General features: G+C 34.4%; 1 protein-coding gene across 1 annotated transcript in view; it reads left to right on the forward strand.

Annotated features, from left to right (window-relative positions):
- LOC123658860 (ATP-dependent Clp protease ATP-binding subunit clpX-like, mitochondrial) overlaps positions 1 to 24,283 on the forward strand; it is a 66,424-nt gene that overhangs the window by 13,536 nt on the left and 28,605 nt on the right. Inside the window, exons 2-3 of the mRNA XM_045594152.1 lie at positions 14,756 to 14,887; positions 19,827 to 20,031. Coding sequence (XP_045450108.1) covers positions 14,756 to 14,887; positions 19,827 to 20,031 — 337 coding nt within the window. The remainder of the gene's footprint in view (positions 1 to 14,755; positions 14,888 to 19,826; positions 20,032 to 24,283) is intronic.

Here is a 24,283-nt window from a genome sequence, read left to right on the forward strand (position 1 = left end):
TCTGTCTACGTACCAAGTTTCACTAAAATCGGTCGAGTAGTTTTTGCGCGAAACTGTAATTTATAATGTTAATAGGATGTAAATTTATACTGTTAGATTTATGTTGAAAATCGTTTATTTATTTTATACTTTTTTATACAACAAATAGATATTATTAAACATAGTTTTAAGATTTTCTGAAGTAGGGCAAAAATCTGGATCAGCCTGACTGGGAAATACGTCGACTATACAGAAGATAACAGCTAAATAATACTGTTTTCAAGCAGTGTTGTGTTCCTGTGGAGAGTAAGGTGACCAGAGCTCCTGCGGAGAATTGGGGGTAGGGTCTGCAACGCGTTTGCGATGCTTCTGGTGTTGCAGACGTCTATAAACTACGGTAATCGCCTACCATCAGGTGAGCCGTACGCTTGTTTGCCGACCTGGTTGAGTAAAAAACAAAACTCAACTTGTTTCCTTACACATCCCGAGCTTGCCACGTTACAATCGATCGAAATGATATACATTCTTATAAAATATCGTTCACTTAAATTAATCCGTGTTAAATTATGTTTTTTTTTTTCTTCTTCGCAGTACATAATACTAAGCTCTTCGTCAGCTCACTTCCGCTTTGGATAAAGTAATTTGTGGTATAACGTCTATTTATCTATGACTTTCATTTTGAATCAAATTTTTATCTATAATACAATTTGGCTTGTAAGATAGCTCGAGATAAATCTGATGGATTTGACATGTCAGATGCTTAAAGACCCTTAAAAAAAATAAAAAAAAGTCTCTTCTGATTCAATCTAGAACAGGTGAAAGAATCTAGATAATATTTAACTGACACATGATGTAGGTTATATAAAATTTCATATTTAGTGCAGAGTAATTTGTAGTCTAGTTTACAAGCTTTTTATTCAGATAACCTATAGTTCCCGTAGAGTAGGCATATGGTTTTCACTTCAACAAAGTCGCGAACAAACATCTAGTAAAATATAGAAATTTGCAAGTTATCTCATTAATCACTTTTACTGTTTGTATGTATGTATGTATTTATATGTTTAAGTAAATATATTTACACGTTTGTCTCGCAATTTGTACACCTACACCGATACAATACCATCTTCTCTGCCCCTAGGTTGCCTGGAAGAGATCGCTTTTTAACCGACTTCCAAAAAAGGAGGAGGTTCTCAATTCGACTGTATTTTTTTTTTTTATGTATGTTACATCAGAACTTTTGACTGGGTAGACCGATTTCGACAAATTTTGTTTTAATCGAAAGGTGGTGTGTGCCAATTGGTCCCATTTAAATTTATTTGAGATCTAACAACTACTTTTCGAGTTATATCTAATAATGCGTTTTTACTTGACGCTTTTTTCGTCGACCTACGTTGTATTATACCGCATAACTTTCTACTGGATGTACCGATTTTGATAATTCTTTTTTTGTTGGAAAGGGGATATCCCTAGTTTAGTACCGTGATAAGGAAACCAGGATCTGATGATGGGATCCCAGAGAAATCGAGGGAAACTCTCGAAAATTCGTAATAACTTTTTACTGGTTGTAACGATTTTGATAATTTTTAATTTAATCGAAAGCTGATATTTATCATGTGGTCACATATAAATTTTATCGAGATCTGATAACTACTTTTTGAGTAATCTTTGATAACGCGTAGTTGCTTGACTATTTTTTCGTCGATCTACGTTGTATTACTTGTCGATGTAATTGGAGTCGGTTTTTTTTTCGTTTGCGAGCAAACACAATTATTAGCGATAAGGCCGCCCTTTGTACCTTATGATACCTACTTTGTTACAATCAAGCTGATATGTATTATTTCTGTTTTGGTGTACAATAAAGTGTATTGCTATGTTATATTATGTTGTAACCTTTACCCAGTTATTTAATGGTGATTAAAAAATAATAATTTAGTATCATTAGACAAAAAACATTAACCTCGCTGACTGAACTATTACGATAAAGGTTGTACTGTTCTAGAAATTTAAAAAGATAGTGTCAAATAAAAAAGAATGATAACATTAAATATATGAATTTAAATAGTGTGCTAAATTGAAAAATAAAATGTCTTAGGAATAAAGTAAATGATTGTGTTCGCTTGTAAACAAAAAACTGACTTCAATTATATCGACAAGTAATACAACGTAGGTAAACGACAAAATAGTTAAGTAAATACGCGTTATTAGAAATATGTCAAAAAGTGCTCGTCAGATCTCGATTTTATTTGAACGGAAGGTATCATATGACAAGCACCATTTTTGATTTAAAAAAAAGCATCATCGAAATCGGTCCACCCAGTAAAAAGTTGAGTTAACGGACAAAATAAATACAGTCAAATTGACAACGTCCCCGTTTTTGGAAGTCGGTTAAAATAGTAAAGCTTTCGTCACCACTACACCATGGCATTACTGTTTAGAAAACTTTCTTAAAATGTTATGTAATGAGTTATGGATTTGGTAGTTTCAGATTGTAAAGATACATTATACGAAAGTAACTAACTTAAACTGAGGTTGGGAACAGCAGGAAATTTCCTGCTCAAAATATGGAGCAGCCCGACTGGGGTCGTACCTGGACCTTACAGAAGATCACAGATAATTAACTGCTTTCAAGCAGTGTTGTGGTCCTGGGGTGAGTAAGGTGATCAGAGCTCTTGGGGGTAGGGTCGACAACGCGCTTGCGATGCTTCTAGCGTTGCAGGGGTAATAGTTACCATTAGGTGAGCCGTACGTTCGTTTGCCGACCAAATTATATAAAAAAGTAAGATAAGACGGTAGTAAGTGATGATTCTCAGTTGTTACAGTAACACAAACTATTTTGATAGTATCGTACTAAAATAAGTGTAACCCCCCATAAAAACATGGACAAAAGGACACCAAATTCGTATACCGAGTTATGAGAAGCTATGAGATCTATGAGAATTTGTCTGTGCCGATAAAACCGTGAAGATGTATTATTATTCATTAAAAAAAACTTCGTTTGTTATTAAACATTTTAAATTTTATTATCTACTAGCAGTTGCCCGCGGCTTCGCTGACTTAGAAATTGATAATATAGACACAGAATAGAATTACATAGAGGGGCTAATGTTCACCCATAAAGCTAAGGGGCTAAAATTCATGACCTCTTTGTACTAAAAGATACGTTCGAAATCTCTAAAATTATTAGTGTTTCTCTACCATATTGTGTGTGTGTGTGTGTGTTATACATATAAACTTTCCTCTTGAATCACTCTATCCATTTAAAAAACCGCATCAAGTTTACGAATGTGTGCCGTAAGATCAGAAACTGTAAATAAAAACTATATAATTATTAAAAAAAAAACAAAAAAAAAACCGAGAGCGACAAATAAGCAAACGCATGGTACCTACAAGTTTATTTAACTATGTTAATTTAAGTGTATGTATGTTGAAATATGACATGAGACGTTGAAAAAAAAAAAACACGGGGTCAACTTGACCCCGTGCCCTTGGGGCGCTGCGTTCAAGGTATAATGTCTTAATGTCTATGTGACCGGCGAATATAGGATGCAGTGTAACTAGATCTTGAAGTTACTAATGATATTTTAACCGACTTAAAAAAATAGAAAGTTCTCAATTCGACCTTAGTTTTTTTTTTATGTGTACCTCATAACTTTTTGCTTCTTGGCATGATGTGCCATTTAAATTCGATTGCGATCTGATAAGTAATCTTCGAGTTACGTAATAAATTGACTATTTTTTCGACTACTCAAGTAAATGCTATCCTATACTTCTCGATAAAAATTGAAGTCGGTTTTTTTTCCATTTACGAGCAAATGTAAATTCTAAGAACGTGGAAACTGTGTCGTATATACTACCCAGTCCTTCCCAGGAGCTTTCGCTACCTTAGGCCCGATCCACATTACAGTGTCGATCTAAGTTCGTTCTCGGTTCGATCTCGGTCCGGTAAAATATTGTTAAACAAGAAACAATGAGTGCATTCACACTATCCCTAACAGTCGAGTTCCGATCAAATGACACTCCAGCACCGATCCGCCTATTGTTTCTTTTACCTGATCGAGATCGGACCGCGAACGAACTGAAATCAGAGTACCTAGTGCGAGTTTTGTTTAATCCGTCTCGCAATAACGGGCGTAAATTTTAACTTCATTTTGTATGGAAAATTCGGGATTTCAACCTAGTTCTCGCGACACGCGTTGGCGCAACGGTTACAGCCATGGATTGTACCCGTTGGCGGTTGGCTTGCGGTTGCGGGTTCGATCCCCGCGCATGACAAACATTTGTATTGGCCATACAGGTGTTTGCCGTGGTCTGGGTGTTTGTGCAGTCCTTGTGGGTCTCCCCACTGTGCCTCGGAGAGCACGTTAAGCCGTCGGTCCCGGTTGTTATCATGTACACCTGATAGCGATCGTTACTCATAATAGGGAATATATCCGCCAACCCGCATTGGAGCAGCGTGGTGGATTAAGCTCTGATCCTTCTCCTACATGGGGAAAGAGGCCTATGCCCAGTAGTGAGATATTACAGGCTGAAGCGTCTCGCGTTTGCCGCTAGATGACTCTGTATCGATTGTATCGTATACTATTCTTTATTCGTCTAGGCTGCACTGCTTGAATTCCCATGAAAAATAATCTTCACATATAAACGCGTTTCTGTCATGTTTCATGTGGATCGGGCCTTACTCACCACGGGAACACAACAACACTCGAAAGCCCTAATATTACGGTGCGATCTTATCACCTTAGATATATTGAGTTATAAAATACGTAACATACGTCAGTGCAAAGCATAAAATGTAACAGACGTCTTAACGACGACTTTCTCTTACATAATACGGTTACTTGGTCTGTGTATTTATTTCGACTTGACGCTATTATTCTTTCAAATCATCTCTTATTGTACCGTGGCGAACAGCTACCTCATCAAATCAAATAATAATAATATCATCATTCGTCATTAATTACCTGAATAAAACTTTTATTTCAGCTAAATAATGACCCGTGATACATTTCTTTTCTTGTTTATATAAAAAAATGCAAAATAATAAATAATAACAATAATATTTATACAAATAAATAAAATTGCAGTGTCTGTTTGTAATATTAAAATAACCGCTTTTTACTGAATTTAGTAATATACATAATACACATCTATGTGTACACGGTGCATATACCAAAATAACATTTTTACAAGTTTTGTTTGTCTATCTGTTTGTTCCGGCTAATCTCTGGAACGGCTAGACTGATTTTGACGGAACTTCCACTGGCACATAGCTGATGTAATAAGGGGTAACTTAGGCTACTTTTATTTAAGATTTATTTTGTATTTGTATAAATGCTTAAACTATTTAAAAGTAAATAGATATATGTTAAAATGTATAGTCAATATTAATATGAAAGCTCTGGCTACTAAAGTCACGCATCTTTATAAGTTGTATGTTTTTGTATTAAAAATGTACATAATTTAAATATTTTTAATATAAACTTTAAATTTAATTGTATTGTAATTGTGAAATAATTGGATGCATTTTATCGTATACACACACACACGAAGATAGTGTTCAATTAGGTACATGTTTACTTTGCAAATTTGGAAATTTTGTGTAATAACTTTTAAGTTGTATGTTTTTGTATTAAAAATGTACATAATTTAAAGATTTTTAATATAAACTTTAAATCTAATTGTATTGTAATTGTGAAATAATTGGATGCATTTTATCGTATACACACACACACGAAGATAGTGTTCAATTAGGTACATGTTTACTTTGCAAATTTGGAAATTTTGTGTAATAACTTTTAAGTTGTATGTTTTTGTATTAAAAATGTACATAATTTAAAGATTTTTAATATAAACTTTAAATCTAATTGTATTGTAATTGTGAAATAATTGGATGCATTTTATCTTATACACACACACGCGAAGATAGTGTTCAACTAGGTACATATTTACTTTTCAAAGTCGGAAATTTTGTGTAATAACTTTTTGAAGTTATTTCGCCTCAATATAAATAAATAATTTGATACTATTTTTGTAAATGTATATTTAAATACATAAATTGTGTCCTCGTAATTAAACGTGTAGAGCTTTCAAGCTTCATTCCACTATTGCAATCAATTCATCAATTAGTGTGTTACCGCGAAATGGAAATGGCACCATATACCAGTAGCCTCGTTAAATTTTAGCGCCTCTATATAGGACTCAGTCCTAGAAGGTTAGATTTTATATTAATATTTTTAATTACTAGCTGTTTAGGGATTTACGTTTTGATAAGGTGAATTTAATTTTTAACCGACTTCAAAAAAAGGAGGAGGTTACTCAATTCGACCGATATATATATATATATATATATATATTATGTATGTTCGGGGATAACGTCGTTGTTTATGAACCGATTTTGATAATTATTTTTTTGTTGGAAAGGAGATATCTCAAGGATGATACCATGATAAGGAAATCAGGATCTGATAGTGGAATTACAGAGAAATCGAGGGAATGGTTATTATGATAGTTTATATACTAATGAAGAAATTCATGTGAATGACATGTGTCCAGCTATTGGATACTTGACCGATGGTAACACTGGAGTTCAACCTGCCTCTTGCGTAGGAGCTTTCGTAAGGAAATGTGATGAAAAGTAACTACTTATTTAGGTACCAAATTTCATTGTAAACGATGTACTAAATTTAAGAGTAAGTAAAAAAAAAATATTACACACACTACCATGTATTTGACACACATACGCATATATATATATATATATATATATATATATATATATATATATATATATATATATATATATACTCTTTTGTTTGTTATTAAAGTCTGGCGTCAAATTGAGAATAGATTATAGATTAATATTGTTTGCCTATACTGAATATCAAACATAACCATAATAAATTCGTTAAAACCTTAATTATGTAAAAAAACTTATAATTTAAATTAATTATGGCCGAATTTCGACCGCTAGGCGACAACTAGTTATAAATAAATACGCATTAAACATAATAACATTCTCGGTTATAAAGTTTCACTCGTTACACGAGTTTAATAAATGTTGTGTCGTTTGTCAAAAGGCAAGAGAGAGCTGCCAAGTTTGTGGTCGGGACGCGATGGGGATTACCCGGTGTCCTTTGATATGTAGGTCGAAGGAAATTGATCATATAGTTCGTATTTGTGTGTATGCGTGCATGAGTAGATTTTAGCATTGCATTACAATGTACAAAATGAACTTTCGATCTATATAATATTCATTTTACGTTTTCTTAAGCTATAAATTCATGAAAAATTTTATACTACCCTCCGTAATATTCATAAAGTACGAAGTTACGAAGTATTCTTTAAAAAAAAAACAACACTTACCTTCACAGCTTTAGAACTTATATTTGTTTAATAAACACGATAATTATGTTTGGGTGCAGTTTTAATGTATTCTATATTACAATAAAAAATCGTTTGTCACATACCTACATATAAATAATCTTAAATTTACGTTAACCTTTAATTCATACATAATCAATCTGAGACAAAACACCTAATGTACACCTACCTATGTGACACACCTAGTTTTATGAATATCTAGACAAATGAATAAAATTGGAGTGTCTGTTTGTAATATTAAAATAACTGCTTTTTACTAAATTCATATGTATACACGGTACATATACCATAAAACATTTTTTATAGTTTTTGTCTGTCTGTCTGTTTGTTCCGGCTAACCTCTGAAACGGCTGGACCGATTTTGATGGAACTTTCACGGGTAGATAGCTGACGTAATATGGAGTAACTTAGGCTACTTTTATTTTAGAAATGTATTTATGTTATAACTGCGAGCTGAATAATAACTATTATGTCAAATTACACGCGGACAAAGTCGCGGACTCAGCTAGATATACCTAAATATATTAGTTTTAAGGAAAATAGTTAGAAATGCATATGCATTGATCACTGTAGCTCGATATTGCGTAAATGTTTTCTGAACTTTTCGATCTTTGCAATTTTTAATTTCGTAAGAACAGCACGTGAGTATTAGAAAATTGTCTAACTGGTCGAGCCGAGTGTTTTAAATTTGGCGACATATTTTTGGATTCAATTTTATTTATTTGACATAAACTAGTCGTGCCCCGCGGTTTCACACGCCTTAATTTGAAAAAAATAGCCTATAGCCTACCTCGATAAATGGGCTATCTAACCCTGATTTTTTTTTCAAATTGGACCAACAGTTCCTGACATTAGTGTGTTCAAACAAACAAACAAACTCTTCAGATTTATAATATTTGTACAGAATAACAATAAAGTATATTATATATTTATGTAAAAATCATAATCATCACATCAGCCTATCGCAGTCCACTACTGGACATAGGGCAAGTTCGAGCCGAAATTGGCGTGAACTCATGTGTTTTGCCCATAGTCACCACGCTGGGCAGGCGGGTTATGTAAAAATAGGTAGGTATAGAATATATCCACCAACCCGTAATTAACCAATGTGGTGGATTGATAAACTCCATTCCTTCTCCTACATGGAGGAAGAGGCTTATGCCCAGCAGTGGGATGTTACAGACAGGATATAAAAACAGGTGAAATAGCGCCACTATAACACATTTATTATTGTTGTTAATACAGTAATAAAATAATTATAATTAAAAAGACACACGACTGAAGTAAAACTTATTTATCTCCATCTAACTTATATCTTTCAACTTCCGTTCGCCTCGCCCGATCACACTTTTCGTTACGCTCTTGTCGCGCATTCGCCAGCCCACTCCTCTAGTCAAACATGCGTACAGAAGTTTCACTTAATAATTGCACGTGAGTGTGTGCTGTGTATGTCAAGGGTCGGTTTCGTAATCCGAGGTACTCGTAATATCGGTCCTTATATGAGAATAATTCAAGATTTATCTCAAGGGCTCGCTGACGTAACGTTATCTTAAGGAAAGACGATCCTTTACGTCGAATATGAGGTTAATGTTTAAAATTCACTTGGCAAATAAGATTTTATACGTTGTACGTAAATTTTCGAGAAATAATTTCGTACAAGTATAAATAAATTATGTTAAATATAATAATAAATTGAATTATGTAAAAGGCTATTTCGTTTTAAATTAAATACTTGTGATGAATAACGTATTTATTTAGATAAGGATTAATATCATGTTTATAAAAACATCTTCGCAAATAATGCATTATTTTAGAACAAACTTGGTTAGCATAAAAAAGATTATAGTGAGCCAACCTTAAAAGATAGATATTTGCTGTCTCGGACTTTTTTTTAGAACTTTTAAAGAGGATCAATTCTGTCATACATGATTTTTGCGAAACTATTTCACAGCGCACGCAGCGAAAGCTCTCAAAAGGAAAAAAGAACCCCCGATTTTGAAACATTCTTCGTTGGTGCTCCGCTCCTTTTGGTCTTAGCGTGATGATATATAGCCTATAACCTTCCTCGATAAATGGACTATCTAACACTAAAAGAACTTTTCGATTCGGACCATTAGTTTCTGAGATTAGCGCGTTCAAACAAACAAACAAACAGACAATCAAACTCTTCAGCTTTATAATATTAGTATAGATTACACCCAGACTCGGGGTGGGTATCGAACGCCGGGTCACCCCCGGAGCAGAAAGCAGTATAGATTATCTTGTGTTTCATCTTTTTTATTAAACTCAAAGACCTAAGAAGAAGATTTATTTCTGAGTGATTTGTGCGAATATCGCAACTACAACAAAATATTTATACTATACTAGCTGTAAATTGCGCGCGTTACTACGCTTTTTTTTGGTCGTATCAACTCAGAAACCTTTGTGGGCTCATGCACAACACTTTGCTGAAGATCATGACATGATCAAATGCATTGTTTACGATTCTATAAAGGACATACAGTGAAACATTCATTTATATATTTCTAGATACGCTAGGTCGCCCAGAGGTCGAAACTACTCCATACTTAAAAATTTAAATTAAAGAAAATCAAAAAGTTATGAAAATAAAGAACTGTGTCGTGTGTCTTTGTCTGTGTGTGTGTCAAATACATGGTAGTATGTGTTATATTTTTTTTTATTGATTTAATTACGTATAGTTCAAGAAAAATATTAATAGCTTTCTGCATTCCTTCTGTATATAAACTATATGTAAGGGTGAAAAATTTCAAACTCCTCCGTTCGCGCAATTTTCGTAAAAAGGAGTACTAAGTTTTTGCTTCACGTATTAATATATAGATACTATTTTCATATTTTGAACATAGTTTAAAATTTATTTATTGGTGAAAACTTGAAATTATTTACGTAAGATGTTCACTGATGATTTCCTGGGAGGCATATATTGGCGTACCCATAGCCTTTATATAAACTGATTTTATAATTATGATAATAATAAAGTATTTTATGATAATACTTTGTTAAATCATCTGAATTTTTCAGGTTTTTATGGATTTTTTTAAAACATAACCGATTTCAAAAAAGGAGGAGGTTTCTCAATTTGGCCATATATTTTTTTGTATTTGTCCGCGGATAACTTAGTCGTTTTTAAAACAATTTTGATGATTCTTTTTTTATTGGAAAGGAGAGATCCCAACAGTGGTACCATGATAAGGGAACCAGAATCTGATGACGGCATCCCAGAGAAATCAAGGAGAATCTTCGAAAATCGTAAGGGCGACTAGTGCGTTTGTTTATTTTGTGCGTCTACTTACGTTGTATACTTTTCGATGAAATTCAGCTCAGCCTATTGCAGTCCACTACTGGACATAGGCCTCCCCAAGTTTGCGCCAAATATCCCGATTTTCCGCAATCCTCAGCCTACACCGGCAATCTTACGTAGATCGTCGGTCCAACCGGCCGGAGGACGTCCCACACTGCGTTTGTCAAGACGCGGTCTCCACTCCAGGACCCATCTGCTCCAACGACCATTGGTCCTGCGGCATAGATGGCCAGCCCACTGCCACTTCAACTTGCTAATTCTGTGGGCTATGTTGGTTACTTTCGTTCTCTCGCGAATAGTCTCATTTCTAATCATATCTTTGAGAGCGACCCCAAGCATAGCCCGTTCCATACCTTGAGCGACTTTAAACTTGTGGACCAGTCCCTTCGTCAAATTGAAGTCGTTTTTTTTTTCGTTTTTAATATTAGAAAGCTGAAAAGGCCCTAAATAATCGGTTCTAATTTAAGAAGTATTTATCTGTTGGATAGTCCATTGGTTTTAGTGAAACCGCGGGACAAAACTAGTTATTACATATATCCAACTTCCTACCCTACTTCTTTCTAATTCTATTGTAGTATTATGAAAAAAATAGACGAACAAATTATTTTACTCTTTCATTCAAAAACCATTAAATAACGAAGAATATATAACATAGGCATTTTTATTTATATAAAAATCAACAAGGGATCGGATGCGGAGATTAAAACCACAAATCCAAGCTAGTATATTACGTAATTCACATTTATGTATCAAGTTATTATGATTACTTAACAATAACTAGAATGTTCGCGAATATTTATATTATTTTCGCAGTGATGCACCAATTGTTTTGATGAATTTACTTTAAAAAAAAAATGGAAAGTAGGTCGCCAGACGCGAAATGCGGTGTTAACGAAAACAATGCTTTTCGCTGTCTTCTGTCTGTACGTTGACAGCGATTAATCTTAATGATTGCTCTGTAACTATATGTCATAACACCGGCGATTCCAGGTTCGTTTCCCGCTCGGAATGGATATTTGTATTTGGCAAATAGAGTGGAGACAGGAGTGTCTGGGTGTCTTTCCGTTTAGGTCTCCCCACCGTCCCTCGGAGAGCACGTTAAGCCGTCGGTCCCGGTTGTTATCATGTACACCTGATAGCGATCGTTACTCATAGTGGGGAATATAACCGCCAACCCGCAGTGGGTCAGCGTGGTATAAACACGAAGTTATTACTCACAACAATAATTAACGATAAATCTGACACTTGAAAATTAATAGCAAACTTTTAACTGTGGCAGGAATTTCCTGCTCAAAATATGGAGCAGCCCGACTGGGGTATTACCTCGACCTTACAGAAGATCACAGCTAAATAATATTGTTTTCAAGCAGTATTGTGTTCCTGTAGGTGAGTAAGGTGACAAGAGCTCCTGGGGGATCGGGGATTGGGTCGGCAACGCGCTTGCGATTCTTCTGGTGTTGCAGGCGTCTATAAGCTACGGTAATCGCTTACCATCAGGTGAACCGTACGCTTGTTTGCCGACCTAGTGATATAAAAAAAAAGCAAGCGAAGTCACACGACTCGTCATATATTTTGCGTATGTCATTTAATCTTCACATATTTCGTATCGAATTACAAGATTTCATTGGCAGTGATAATAAATTATTAAAGCGTGGGTCGAATCGTCTAATGGAACAATCCATGGAAGGTAAATGTGCGTTTGACATTTAAAGATTAAAAAGGAATCCGCTACAGCTGTTTAAGATTAGGTGTTGTTAAGTCGAGACGATTATTGTCTATATGTGAAGTGTATGCTGAGGCTCAAGGACTCAAGTATAATGCCAGAAAGAGCGAAATCATGGTTTTTAAAGAGGGTGCAAAAGGCTATAAAACCATGCCTGATGTATCGCTCTGCGGATCACCGCTACTTAGGGTTACCAGCTTCAAGTACTTGGGTCATTGGGTAAACGAGAACTTAGGAGATAATAAGGATATAGACAGGGAGCGGAGGTCGCTGTCGGTTCGCTGCAACATGCTGGCTCGCAGATTTGCACGTTGTACAGAAGATGTCAAAATAACTCTTTTTAAAGCCTTCTGCCAATCGTTTTATACGTGCAGTCTGTGGACCAGCTATAGCTTGCGTGCTTACAGTGACCTCCGCGTACAATACAATAATGCGTTCAGGATACTGTTGGGGCTGCCGTGGCGCTGTAGTGCCTCACTGATGTTCGCGGAAAGGCGCGTTGATGACTTCAAAGCTATCATGCGCAAGAGGTGTGCGTCATTACTTAAGCGTTTCCGCGGCAGCCACAATAGTATTCTGAAAGTATTTGTAGATAGATGGGAGAATCCAATGCTGCGACATTGGATAAAAGTCCATGTGATTTGAAAAAAAAAATGTATAAATATAAAAACTATTTTATATTTATTCTCTGTTATTGTACTAACACTAGGTTATAAGAAACATTGTTACTAACACTATATGGGCTAGTCCCGAAATAAATGTCATTATTATTATTATTATTATTATTAAGGTTAGGTGTTCGATTGTTATCATAGGATGAGGATCCTATATCAGTGAGTTCAGAAGCATAAACGTAATGCTCAAACCATAATAAATAATAATTATGGCAAAATGTCCTTGGTAGGAGGTAGGGACCTCAGCTAAAAACGTGGATACAGCATGAAATTTACCTAGAATACTTCGAAGTACCTCGAGCTTCAGCTTGTAACATCCCACTGCTGAGCATAGGCTTCTTCTCCTATATACTATGAGTAACGATCGTCAGCAAAAGATCACAGCTAAATATAGTAATACTGTATTCAAGCAGTGTTGTATTCTTGTTGGTGAGTAAGGTGACAAGAGCTCCTGGGGGGATTGGGGGTGGGGTCGGCAACGCGCTAGCGACGATTCTGGTGTTGCAGAAGGCTATAAGCCACGATAATCGCTTACTATCAGGTGAGCCGTACGCTTGTTTGCCGACCTAGTTATATAAATATATATATATCCAAATAGAATGTCAGAAATTACTTTATGGCAAAAAGATAACATATTAAGTAATGGCATATGTTTATATACGACATCAATTTATATCTATTGATTACAGAGAATTTAATGCGTTATCTAAGAACAAAATGCCTTTCAAAATGACGAAAGAATTGTAACACAGATTGGTTTTAACCGACTCAAAACAGGAGGAGGTTACTCAATTCGACCGTCTATTTATATTTTTTTATCTATGATCGGGGATAACTTCGTCGTTTATGAACCGATTTTGATTTTTTTTTTTTTTTTTTGAAAGGAGATATCCTAAATGTGGTACCATGATAAGGAAATCAGGATCTGATGATGGGATCCCAAAGAAATCGAGGGATAAACCACCGAAAATCCGCATAACTTACTGGGTGAACCGATTTTGATGATTTTTAATTTAATCGAAAGCCGATGTTTATCATGTGATCACATTTAAATTTCATCGATATCTGATTACAACTTTTGGAGTAATCTTTGATAATGCGTATTTACTTTACTATTTTTTCGTCTACCTACGTTGTATTACTTGTCGATGTAATTGAAGTCGGTTTTTTTTCGTTTGCCAGCAAACACAATTATGACAATAATAGCTTATATATAATTATTACTTCCAAAGAGGATGAGGTTCTCAATTCGACTAAGTGGACCGATTTTGACGATTTTTTTTTTAATCGAAAGGTGGTGCGTGTCATGTGGTTCCATTTAAATTTAACTGAGATCTAACAAGTACATTTTAAGTTTTCACCAAAAATGCGTATTGACATAACTATTTTTTTGTCTATCTACGTTGTATTGCTTGTCGACGTGATTGAAGTCGGTTTTTTTTTTCGTTTGCGAACAAACACAATTATCCTATTAGAAAATTTTGTTATCCAGAAAAAGTTTGGCTTATAGTCTACCTCGTTACCGATCTGATTGTAATGAAACTTGATACGTAGACAGCTGGAAGTCCATAATAATACAGGCTTCATTTTATCATGATATTCCTACAGACTTAAACATTACGCAGTTGAAATTAAAATTGTAGTTAGTATAGCTATCTAATCTGCGCTGTGTTGTTACAGGTGGAGCACAGACATGCCGTGCTCTGCGGCGCACGTGTTCTCGGCCGCTGAGCACGTGCGCGGTGCTCTGCAAGAGTCCCACTGAACAACCGCCCGGGCCGCCGAATACCGCCAAAGATGCAGCTGGAACTGGTAAATATACAGCAATGTATTATTTAGTTAGACATAACTATATTTTTGTTATATTGTGCTGTGTGGCTACGGCACTAAAGAATTTAGCCACCCCCTGTCTTCCCGTGGGTGTCGTAAGAGGCGACTAAGGGATAACAAGGTTCCACAACCACCTTGGAACTTAAGAAGCCGACCGATGGCGGGATAACCATCCAACTGCTGGCTTTGAAATACACAGGCCGAAGACGGGCAGCAGCGTCTTCGGTGCGACAAAGCCAGTACTGCGGTCACCAACCCGCCTGCCCAGCGTGGTGACTATGGGCAAAACACATGAGTTCACGTTATTTTTGGCGTAAACTTGTGGAGGCCTATGTCCAGCAGTGGACTGTATAGGCTGTAATGATGAACTATATTTTTAAGACATTTTTGTTTGTTAAACATTGTTATGTCTAGATTAAAAAAAAAATAAAAAAGTGTATGTGTATACTTATGTACGCATGTAAGAAGTCTTAGAAGAATACTTCATTGGCTAGCTAACTTCACGTTGCTAACTTCTTCGTCGACTAGCTAACTTCAGGGTGTCGGTTTTTTGTGTTGATAAGCGCGCATCGTAAAAATTTATTCTCATCATTTATCCCTAACGGGCCAAAGGTAGTATTTAGTGGTAAAGGTGATATCAGACGGTTCATTTTTTGTTCATTTTCACCTTTCAATCGGTACATTTCACTCGAAATGAAATGTCTGAACAAAAAATGAAACACGAGTGCCGAATGAATTCATTAGTGAACCGATCCAACAGTGTTGGATATTGGCATCCGGTATCTTTCATTCCCACTCCGAATGAACGAGAAATGAACGGTCTGAACACTGAGAGAACGTTCATTCGGATTCGGCCATTTTGTTTCGAGTCCTGTAGCCGACGGACATCACGTTGTCGAAGTAGAAAGTAGAAGTTCTTCAAATTTACTTTCATCCATTCGAAGATGATTACAATATGAATCAGGATCTTCAACGGCTAGTTCTCTCAACAATGTATTGGAAGCTCCTAATAAATTTCTTCTTGCAATCCATGGTCGCACCCACCACCGTCGACGTTTTCTTTGCTTCTTTTTTGTCAATTCTTTGATTAAATGATCACAAATTAGACGAATTCCAAGACGTACGACTTCATTCGATGACATATTTAAAAGAAAGAACAATGAATGTTCATTTCTGTATCATTTCGTCTAAGCCGTGTGAACATAGAATGAAAAAAAAATGAAGCATTCACTCGAGTGAACAATCATTCGAGTGAACCGTCTGATATCACCTTAAGCTAAAGATATACTCAAATTTTATTTATTTGTACAGATGACGTGACTGGTTGTATGTCGTTGTTTACATGTGTGTTATCGTGATAGAGTGTAACTAGCGACGAAATTGATAAAACTCGTTTTTTTTTTGCGGAATTTAATGAAATAAACATATAATTAATAACTTCACACACAAGAGCTTCTGGGGAGAAATTGAGGTAGGGTCGGCAACGCGCTTGCGATGCTTCTGGTGTTCTGTGTGTTGTTGGCGTCTGTAAGCTACGGTAATCGCCTACCATCAGGTGTGCCGTACGCTTGTTTGCCGACCTAGTTGTATAAAAAAAACAGTTATTGAATTTATTTAGTAGAAAGAAAGAAATAGTTAAAATTTTCCTCTTTGTGTTAATTTATCCTTAGATATTTCAATTATAATTGTTCTTTTTGATTGTTTTCATTTTCATGTCCTTTTTATTTATTTATTTATTTATTTATTAAGCTTTATTGCACACAAAAAAGAATCTTCTTTTTTGGACATTTTAGAACACTTTGATACAAAAACAAATAATGTATGCAAAGGCGGCCTTATCGCTTATAGCGATCTCTTCCAGGCAACCTTTAATAGAAGTACTATAGGAAAAATATGTCGGTAAAAGTGTGCAATTAACAACCCAAGTTTATCACACATTATTAAATCAATTAAACATAGTTATATGTAGTATGTTAATACAATATTCATACATTTAAACGGTATATATCTACGTAAACATAATACATACATATGTAAATACATACAAAATATCTTTATTTGTCGTTGTATATATTTTCATTATTTTATATTTATTATATTGTCTATATCTGCTTTTTTATTTTATTTTTTTTACATTATTTATTTATATGAATATATTGTATGTGTTTAGATAAAAACTTTACACATAGACCATGTAAATATATACCATTTCCTCAGCCCAAAGGTTGCCTGGAAGAGATCGCTCATTGGCGATGAGGCCGCCTTTTGTACTTATCTCCTGTTTTTATTTTTGTAAGTTTGCTCATTCTTGGTGTAAGATAAAGAGTTTTTATTAATATTACTATTATCTATGATTGCATTATTGCTTATAATTCGAGCGTCAATTACAAACGTGAAACAAACTTACGTATGTTATTGTATGTTTTTTTATCGTATTCTCTGTCACCAACTACCTACTATTTAAATAAATAAATTAACCCTATAGTGAAGGTCTAAATTTAAATTATAATTAATATATTATATTTATTCGTTTTTTTTTTTATTTTATTTTTTTAAATCGATGTCAAGAACAATGGATCCAAGGAAGCGAACGTTTCGTTCAAGTTCGAATTCATTTAAATTGTAAGGGAGAGACGCTCAATTAATTTCGCATGTTATCGACTCACAATGGGTCAATTGATCGTCTTCAAGGTGAAAGAGACCTTAAGTGTAAGTAAACAAGGTTAAATTTACATTGCACTCTCGCTATGGAACGTAGCAATGTTATCAGTGTTCTGGTAAAGGTCAAGATTTATTTATGAGCAATTTTTTTTTGTCCGTTTCGACGAGGTTTGTAATTTTATTATCAACCGATTAAAGAAAAGAAAGGAGCTTCTCAATTAAATTGTAATTTTATGTGTTATCTCATCCCTCATAACTTTTTATTGAGTGTATCGATTTTTATAATTTTTTTTTAAATCAATAATTAAGGTTTGAAAGCTGGTGCTCTTCGTGTAGTCCCATTTCAATTTAATCGCGTTCTGACAAGTTTTTTTTTTTTTTTTTTTGTTATACTTAATAATGCGTATTTAATTAACTAATTTTTTTGACTACCTAAGTATTACCTACAAGTCGATATAAATTGCAGTCGGTTTTTCTTTTCGTTTTCGAGCAAAATAATTATTCTTATTGTTCAATGAGAGATCATTATTGCACACTTAAATATATTCATTTTTATTAGATGGCAATCCTTGAAAAATTATAATAATAAGTAGATAATAAATATCTTATACACACGGTCGTCTGTTTTTATGGTAAGCGGCTTAATGCTTATGTTACAGGTAACAGATGTCTGATAGAGCTACTTTTTTTTTATAAATGCACAGAAATCATACATATATAAATAAATAAATATATACAAATATTACACCCAGACTCGGCGGGAATCGACCCGCAACCCGCGAAACAGAAAGCAGTACCACAACAAACTGTGCCAACGGGCGATGGTTTCTGTATTTATATATATATTATTTCTGTGTATATTTATGAAAAAAAATATTTACCAATAATAGTCGGCTGTTACCCATAACATAAGCATAAAACTTGCCTTAGTAAGAGACGATTGTGGGTGTATATTAAAAAATAATAATAATAAAATAGACCGAAACCCATCCTATCAGACTATTTTCTGTTCAACCAATTTCATTTAACAATAATTTTTCTCAATTGATTCTATGACAGTATCACAAATGTAGCTTATTTAGAAGTGTGGTCCCAGAGGGCGAAATTCGATCATGATTAAAAATTTAAATTAAAGAAAACCAAAAAATAATGAAAATAAAGAACCCTTTTCAAATTTTTCAATTTGAGAACAGACTGACAAGCAAAAAAAAAGTATAATATGCGTGTGTGTGTGTCAAATACATAGCAGTGTGTGTAATGTTTTTTTTTACTGATTTAATATATTTTGGCATACAAAATTTCATCCTCCTCCGTCCGCGCAGTTTTCGTAAAAAGAGGTACAAAGTTTCTGCTTCACGTATTAATATGTAGATTACAGTAATCGATAATGCTAACGTTAAAATTTAGGTAATTTAAGTGATAAGCCTTTTCTTGTAAAAATGTTAAAGCTTTCAAGAGAAGGTCATATGGAAGTCAAACGTGTTCTGTCAGAAACCTTGACATACATTACGATCAGTTCTGACAATGAGAACAAGATCGAGCCAATCATCAATTAATTTTTATTAGGACGTGTTACACGTCGTTATCGTTATACCTATATTGTGTTAAGCTAACGCGATCACTTTCGTATTTAAATTTATATTTGTTCGGTTGCTTACCCCTTATATTTCGCTAATGTTTCAATCGTTACGATCACTTGAACACTGACGTGTGGTGCTCGCAGATGGCGACAGACCAGAATAATATGTCTACCCTCTTTCTTCTTCGGTTTGGAGTCTAGTTTCGGCTTCGGCGGCGGTTTTAAGCACTTAGGGTGTGTACTTTGTATAGGAAGTCTTTATTTATTTTTGTTGAAAAATCATTACCTCAAAATCATTCGCTAAATAACAAATAAACAGGTTAAGTCTACCCTACTACCTACACTTTCTACAGCACCGTTCAACATTGTTAGAATATGACTTTTGGAAAGTTTTCTTAATGCACCTCTGCATAAAAGAATGGCATAGTATAAAATTTTGCACCCGACATTATATTAGTTGACGAAGCTTGACGCAAGTCCCCAGCACTGGCTATTGCACTGGCGACTTCGTCTGATTCCCGTTCATGGCAATTATTTGTATCGCCATGTAAATATTTGTCGTGTCTGGGCGTTAAAGCTAGTATTGTGTGTTTTTCCAGTGACACAGGAGTAAATCTTAGTCGGGCTGATGAGTGTGTTAGTGTTTTTCTATAATACCAATGCTATCTTCCCTATTTCCAGGATCATCAGGCGGAAAGAAGTCGGGGGGTAACGGAGTGCTCACGTGTCCAAAATGCGGCGATCCCTGTACCCACGTCGAGACCTTCGTCAGCTCGACGAGGTTCGTCAAGTGCGACAAGTGCCATCACTTCTTCGTGGTTCTCAGCGAGGTTGACACGAAGAAGAGCATCAAGGATAATGCGGAGAACAAGTCTGGATTCTACAGGTATTGTTGTTATTGAATTGTATTGACAAATTATTTGGTTAAATTGTTGCGAAAACTTTGAGGATAAAATTATTCTGGTCTGTGCAAATCTTCATTATACGAAAACATTGGGTTATAACGATTTTTAGATGTTAAAAAAATCTCTTTGTCCTCTGCTTCGGAATGGTTCGGTATTATTTAGATTTGGTGTTTAAACTTTGGGAGTTTCTTATTGATTTAACGGAATAATAGCTGCCCTTGGAAGAAAATCAGATTATCACGCGGGGCGGAAAACGCCGGCCCCTACTTTCAACTTTCGAAATTTTGAAGCGGAAAGCGATGTCACTGAAAATTGCACCATTGTCCTAGTTAAAATCACCAGATACAATCAAACCATTCTTAAATTCTGATTAAGTTTGTCTACATGTAAAGATATGGATCAATCTGACCAATTCTAAGGTCAAAGAACCCGAAGATACCCGAAGGTCATTTGATAAATAAATATTTTTGTTTTTAAAGTCGCGCTAACATGCCTTGTGCCGTGAACGTGAAAAGTGTTCACTTGATTCTTTGGTATTCGTTTTGTAATGTCTGTTAACGACGTCAGATGATCAATCAATCCTTGAAAGTAATTAGAGCATAAATACTAAACTAGGCATTAGTGCTGGTGTAAATTAATAAATTAAATAATGATATAAAACAAACTGACCCGGTGAACTCACGTACCGTGATAATGTTTTTTTGTTGTGTAATTTTTTTTTTTAAATTTTGTTTTATGCAAACCCTTTGTGTGTTTGATATTGGACTTGTACCTTGTTTACGAGTAAACTATATTATCTACTATGACATACCTTATAGATACAATTAGTCGTAATTTGATGCTATATAAGCCCATATATGTTAATATTGAAAACTAATAAATCACACTCATGTACAATCACAAACAAACAAATTCTTCCTATTTACAATGTGGATAACTTTGCTCACAAATAAAATATAAAATAATAACAAAAGGTAGTCGTTAAGCGTTTCAAAGTGAAAGTAACCCTGAATGGAAGACAATTAGGCATGAATCAGATACAATTACGGAACGCGTGAAACTTTATCGCGATCACAATGAAAATCAAACAATCAGACTGCACGATCGCAGTCTCTCAAGCAATTATTGCGCAACCGTCAAGTATGACAGGCCTCTCACGATGGGTTCAGTACTTACATTTACTTCACTAGGTTATTTGTTTACCTTTTAAGAAATATGGATAAATAAGTAAAATCAAAATCTTGTGTGAGACGTCTGAAAACAAAAAGCCAAAAACGAGATCTGTATGACTGATAGGTATAAATATTTGTTACAAGCGAAGATCAAAATCAACCGCTGGCACTACATCTATTGCTGTAATCACCACATTAAGCTTAACTCTCAGCTCTGCAGTCTAAAATACTTTGAATATGGTTTTATTGTTTCAATGTTTCGATATGGAACTCTAAAAACCATTAGAGATTTTCCCAAAGAAATAAGTAAATAACTAAAGAAAGCCGCAAAAGTGAAAAAAAAAAAACCTTTTGTGACTGTCAACTGCATTCGTGAGAGACATATTTAAGTGTCTGAAATTGTTTTAAAATTGCATATTTAGCTTTCTCTTGTTTGTGCTAAATAATGATAAACGCATTGTAAGTTTTGCTTAAATGATCGTAGCGATAAGAAATCATATTTACTGAATTCAAATTGGATTTAAACCCACTTTTAAATATTCGTAGAGCCTCCTAAAAACCTTCCTTTAAACGTTGCCAAATAATTTTTATTCACTTAGTTGCATACGCTATTTTTTTTACGCTATATTTTTAAAAATGGAACAGTCGTAATTGTGTAGAACATAAAGGTAATACTCTTTTTTTTATGTTAAGTGTCAATGTGGTCTAGGATGGACTCGCTTACCTAGAAGTAGCCTATTCACTCGCGACTAAAAGATCCCCAGATTATAGCTATCCGGAAACACAGACGCTGGCTGAGAATTCCATTCTTTGGCCGTACGCATCAAGAATGTACTAGCGAATCGCTTAGTGCGTATAGTGGGTTAGTCAACCACATAAGGGTGGCGTAACCACGTACACAATACACGTAATGTTATCATTACCTTCAATATTAATCGTTCTTAATCCTAACTTCTATTGCTTTTGCTGAATTCTTGTTACCTAAGCTTTATTCGGATTTTATTGCGGCTTATTAAGCTTTTTAGATGCCCAACGTTTCGAATACTTTACAGCAATCATGGTCACGGGAGGACCTCCTATCTAACTCCTAAGCCTTGTTTAGAAAGCGAGAATTCACAACATTGTTTACCTGTTTACAAACACTTAACTATGGATATGGCTGTATTGAATTGTAACTGATTTTTAATAAAAAAATTATTATCATTATTATAATCGATTTTTATAATGTCAATGATTTGATATAACATCAAACGAACATAGTTCCAGATATTGTGGAACAATTAATTTCACGATAAGCGTTCAGTAATTCCGCTATTGCCAGATTGTCTGTAAGAAATCAATATCGCTGAAAAGACCGCCTTTACACTTTGTTAAATAAGGTCCTAATAGTGCAAAAAGGTAGTTGTTAAAACTATTTAAAAATGGCTTGTGCTTTCTGGAAATTCTCAATCCATCCAAAAATATGAATTTTCACAAAGTTTCGAACATGTAACTTTAGCAGGACTTATAATGTCAATACGACTAAAAAGTTGCTATACTGTTTTCAACTTGTCTAAACTTTTTGTTACCAAGGTTACAAGCTTCGAATTATCTGATTTAAGTAAATAGTCTTATGTTTAAGTGACGATGTTGGAATCCAAGGTTGAGCACGTGTAAGTTACAATGTATGTATGGACAGTCTGATGGTATTGACGATGTATTTGTAAACAATACTTTAAAAATAGCAATCACGTGTATAATATAAATGGATTTGATCATTTCATTTTACACGTGTCTGGACACTTCGACCGTATTTATACATCTGTTGGTATTCAGTGCTGGCTTTGGGATTGGTGCTATGGACAGGCTAGGAGTTTAGAGTTATAATTATAATATTTTTTATACTGTCTAAACCAGGATTTTTCGTTGCCATTTCAATTTCTTCGGCAGGTAAATTTATACCATGTGTTAATCTGGATTTGTGGCCGATACCTTTGTTGCGTGCCTTGTTCGGTACTACGTATGTCTAGTTTTGATACGACATCGATCAGAGCGTTTTAGTTAGAGATTCAAAATCTCGTGAATTTTGATTGAATCCTATGTTTGTTATCATCAGAAGATACATCTTTTTCTTCTAAGTAATATAAGGTATAATTGCGTTTGCTTACAAAAAAGGAGCCTCCTCCTTCGATTGTATTTTTTTTTCTATATGTTACTTCAGAACTTTTGATTGGGTGGACTGATTTTGATGGTTTTTTTTTTATCGGAAGGTTGTGCGTGTCCTGTGGTCCTATTTAAAATTAATTGAGACTTAACAAGTACTTTTTAAGTTATATCAAACAACGCGTATTTATGACTTGATTGGATTTACTTGATTATATTTTCGTCGATCTACGATGTATTACACCGCATTACTTTTTACTGGGTATATTGATTTTGATGATTCTTGTTTTAATTGAAAGCTCAAACTTGCCTTTTAGTCTAAATAAAATTTGATTTATATATTAATTACATTACTGCGTTTTCGCCTTTAAATGTTAGTTTTAAATAATTTATTTAAAATTATTTTTATTCAAAATCACAGTATAAAAATATTAGAATCACTATATCAGAATCACTAATATTGAACTATATGGCATTCAACTTCGTAATAAGATGATTTCGTATCAGCAGACAAAAGAAACATACGTTTAGACCGCGAATTCAAGAAAACAACAAAGTAAACAAACACGCATCAACTTGTCGCGTATTGGGAGCGACGACTAGATGCTCGCTCGAAACAAATGTAACAATAAACCGAGAACTAAAATAGTAACAATATACATATAAATTAACCTCATATAAAACATTCCCAAATAAAACACAAACTAAAATAATTTCTTTAGACGTAGCTAAAATAATCTTTTAATTTTCATGCCTCTTGAGTAGAAATACAACTTAATGCATAAAACAAGTAAAAGTTCATCATTAAGAATTATAAAAAAAAATTAAACATAAAAAACAAAAATCGCACATCAATTTCTTACTGTTATAATTATTAATATCGTAAATATTAAAATTACATTTAAAAATTATAGCAGTA

This window comes from Melitaea cinxia, chromosome 13 (assembly GCF_905220565.1).
Source record: "Melitaea cinxia chromosome 13, ilMelCinx1.1, whole genome shotgun sequence".
NCBI classification, from domain to species: Eukaryota; Metazoa; Arthropoda; class Insecta; order Lepidoptera; family Nymphalidae; genus Melitaea; species Melitaea cinxia.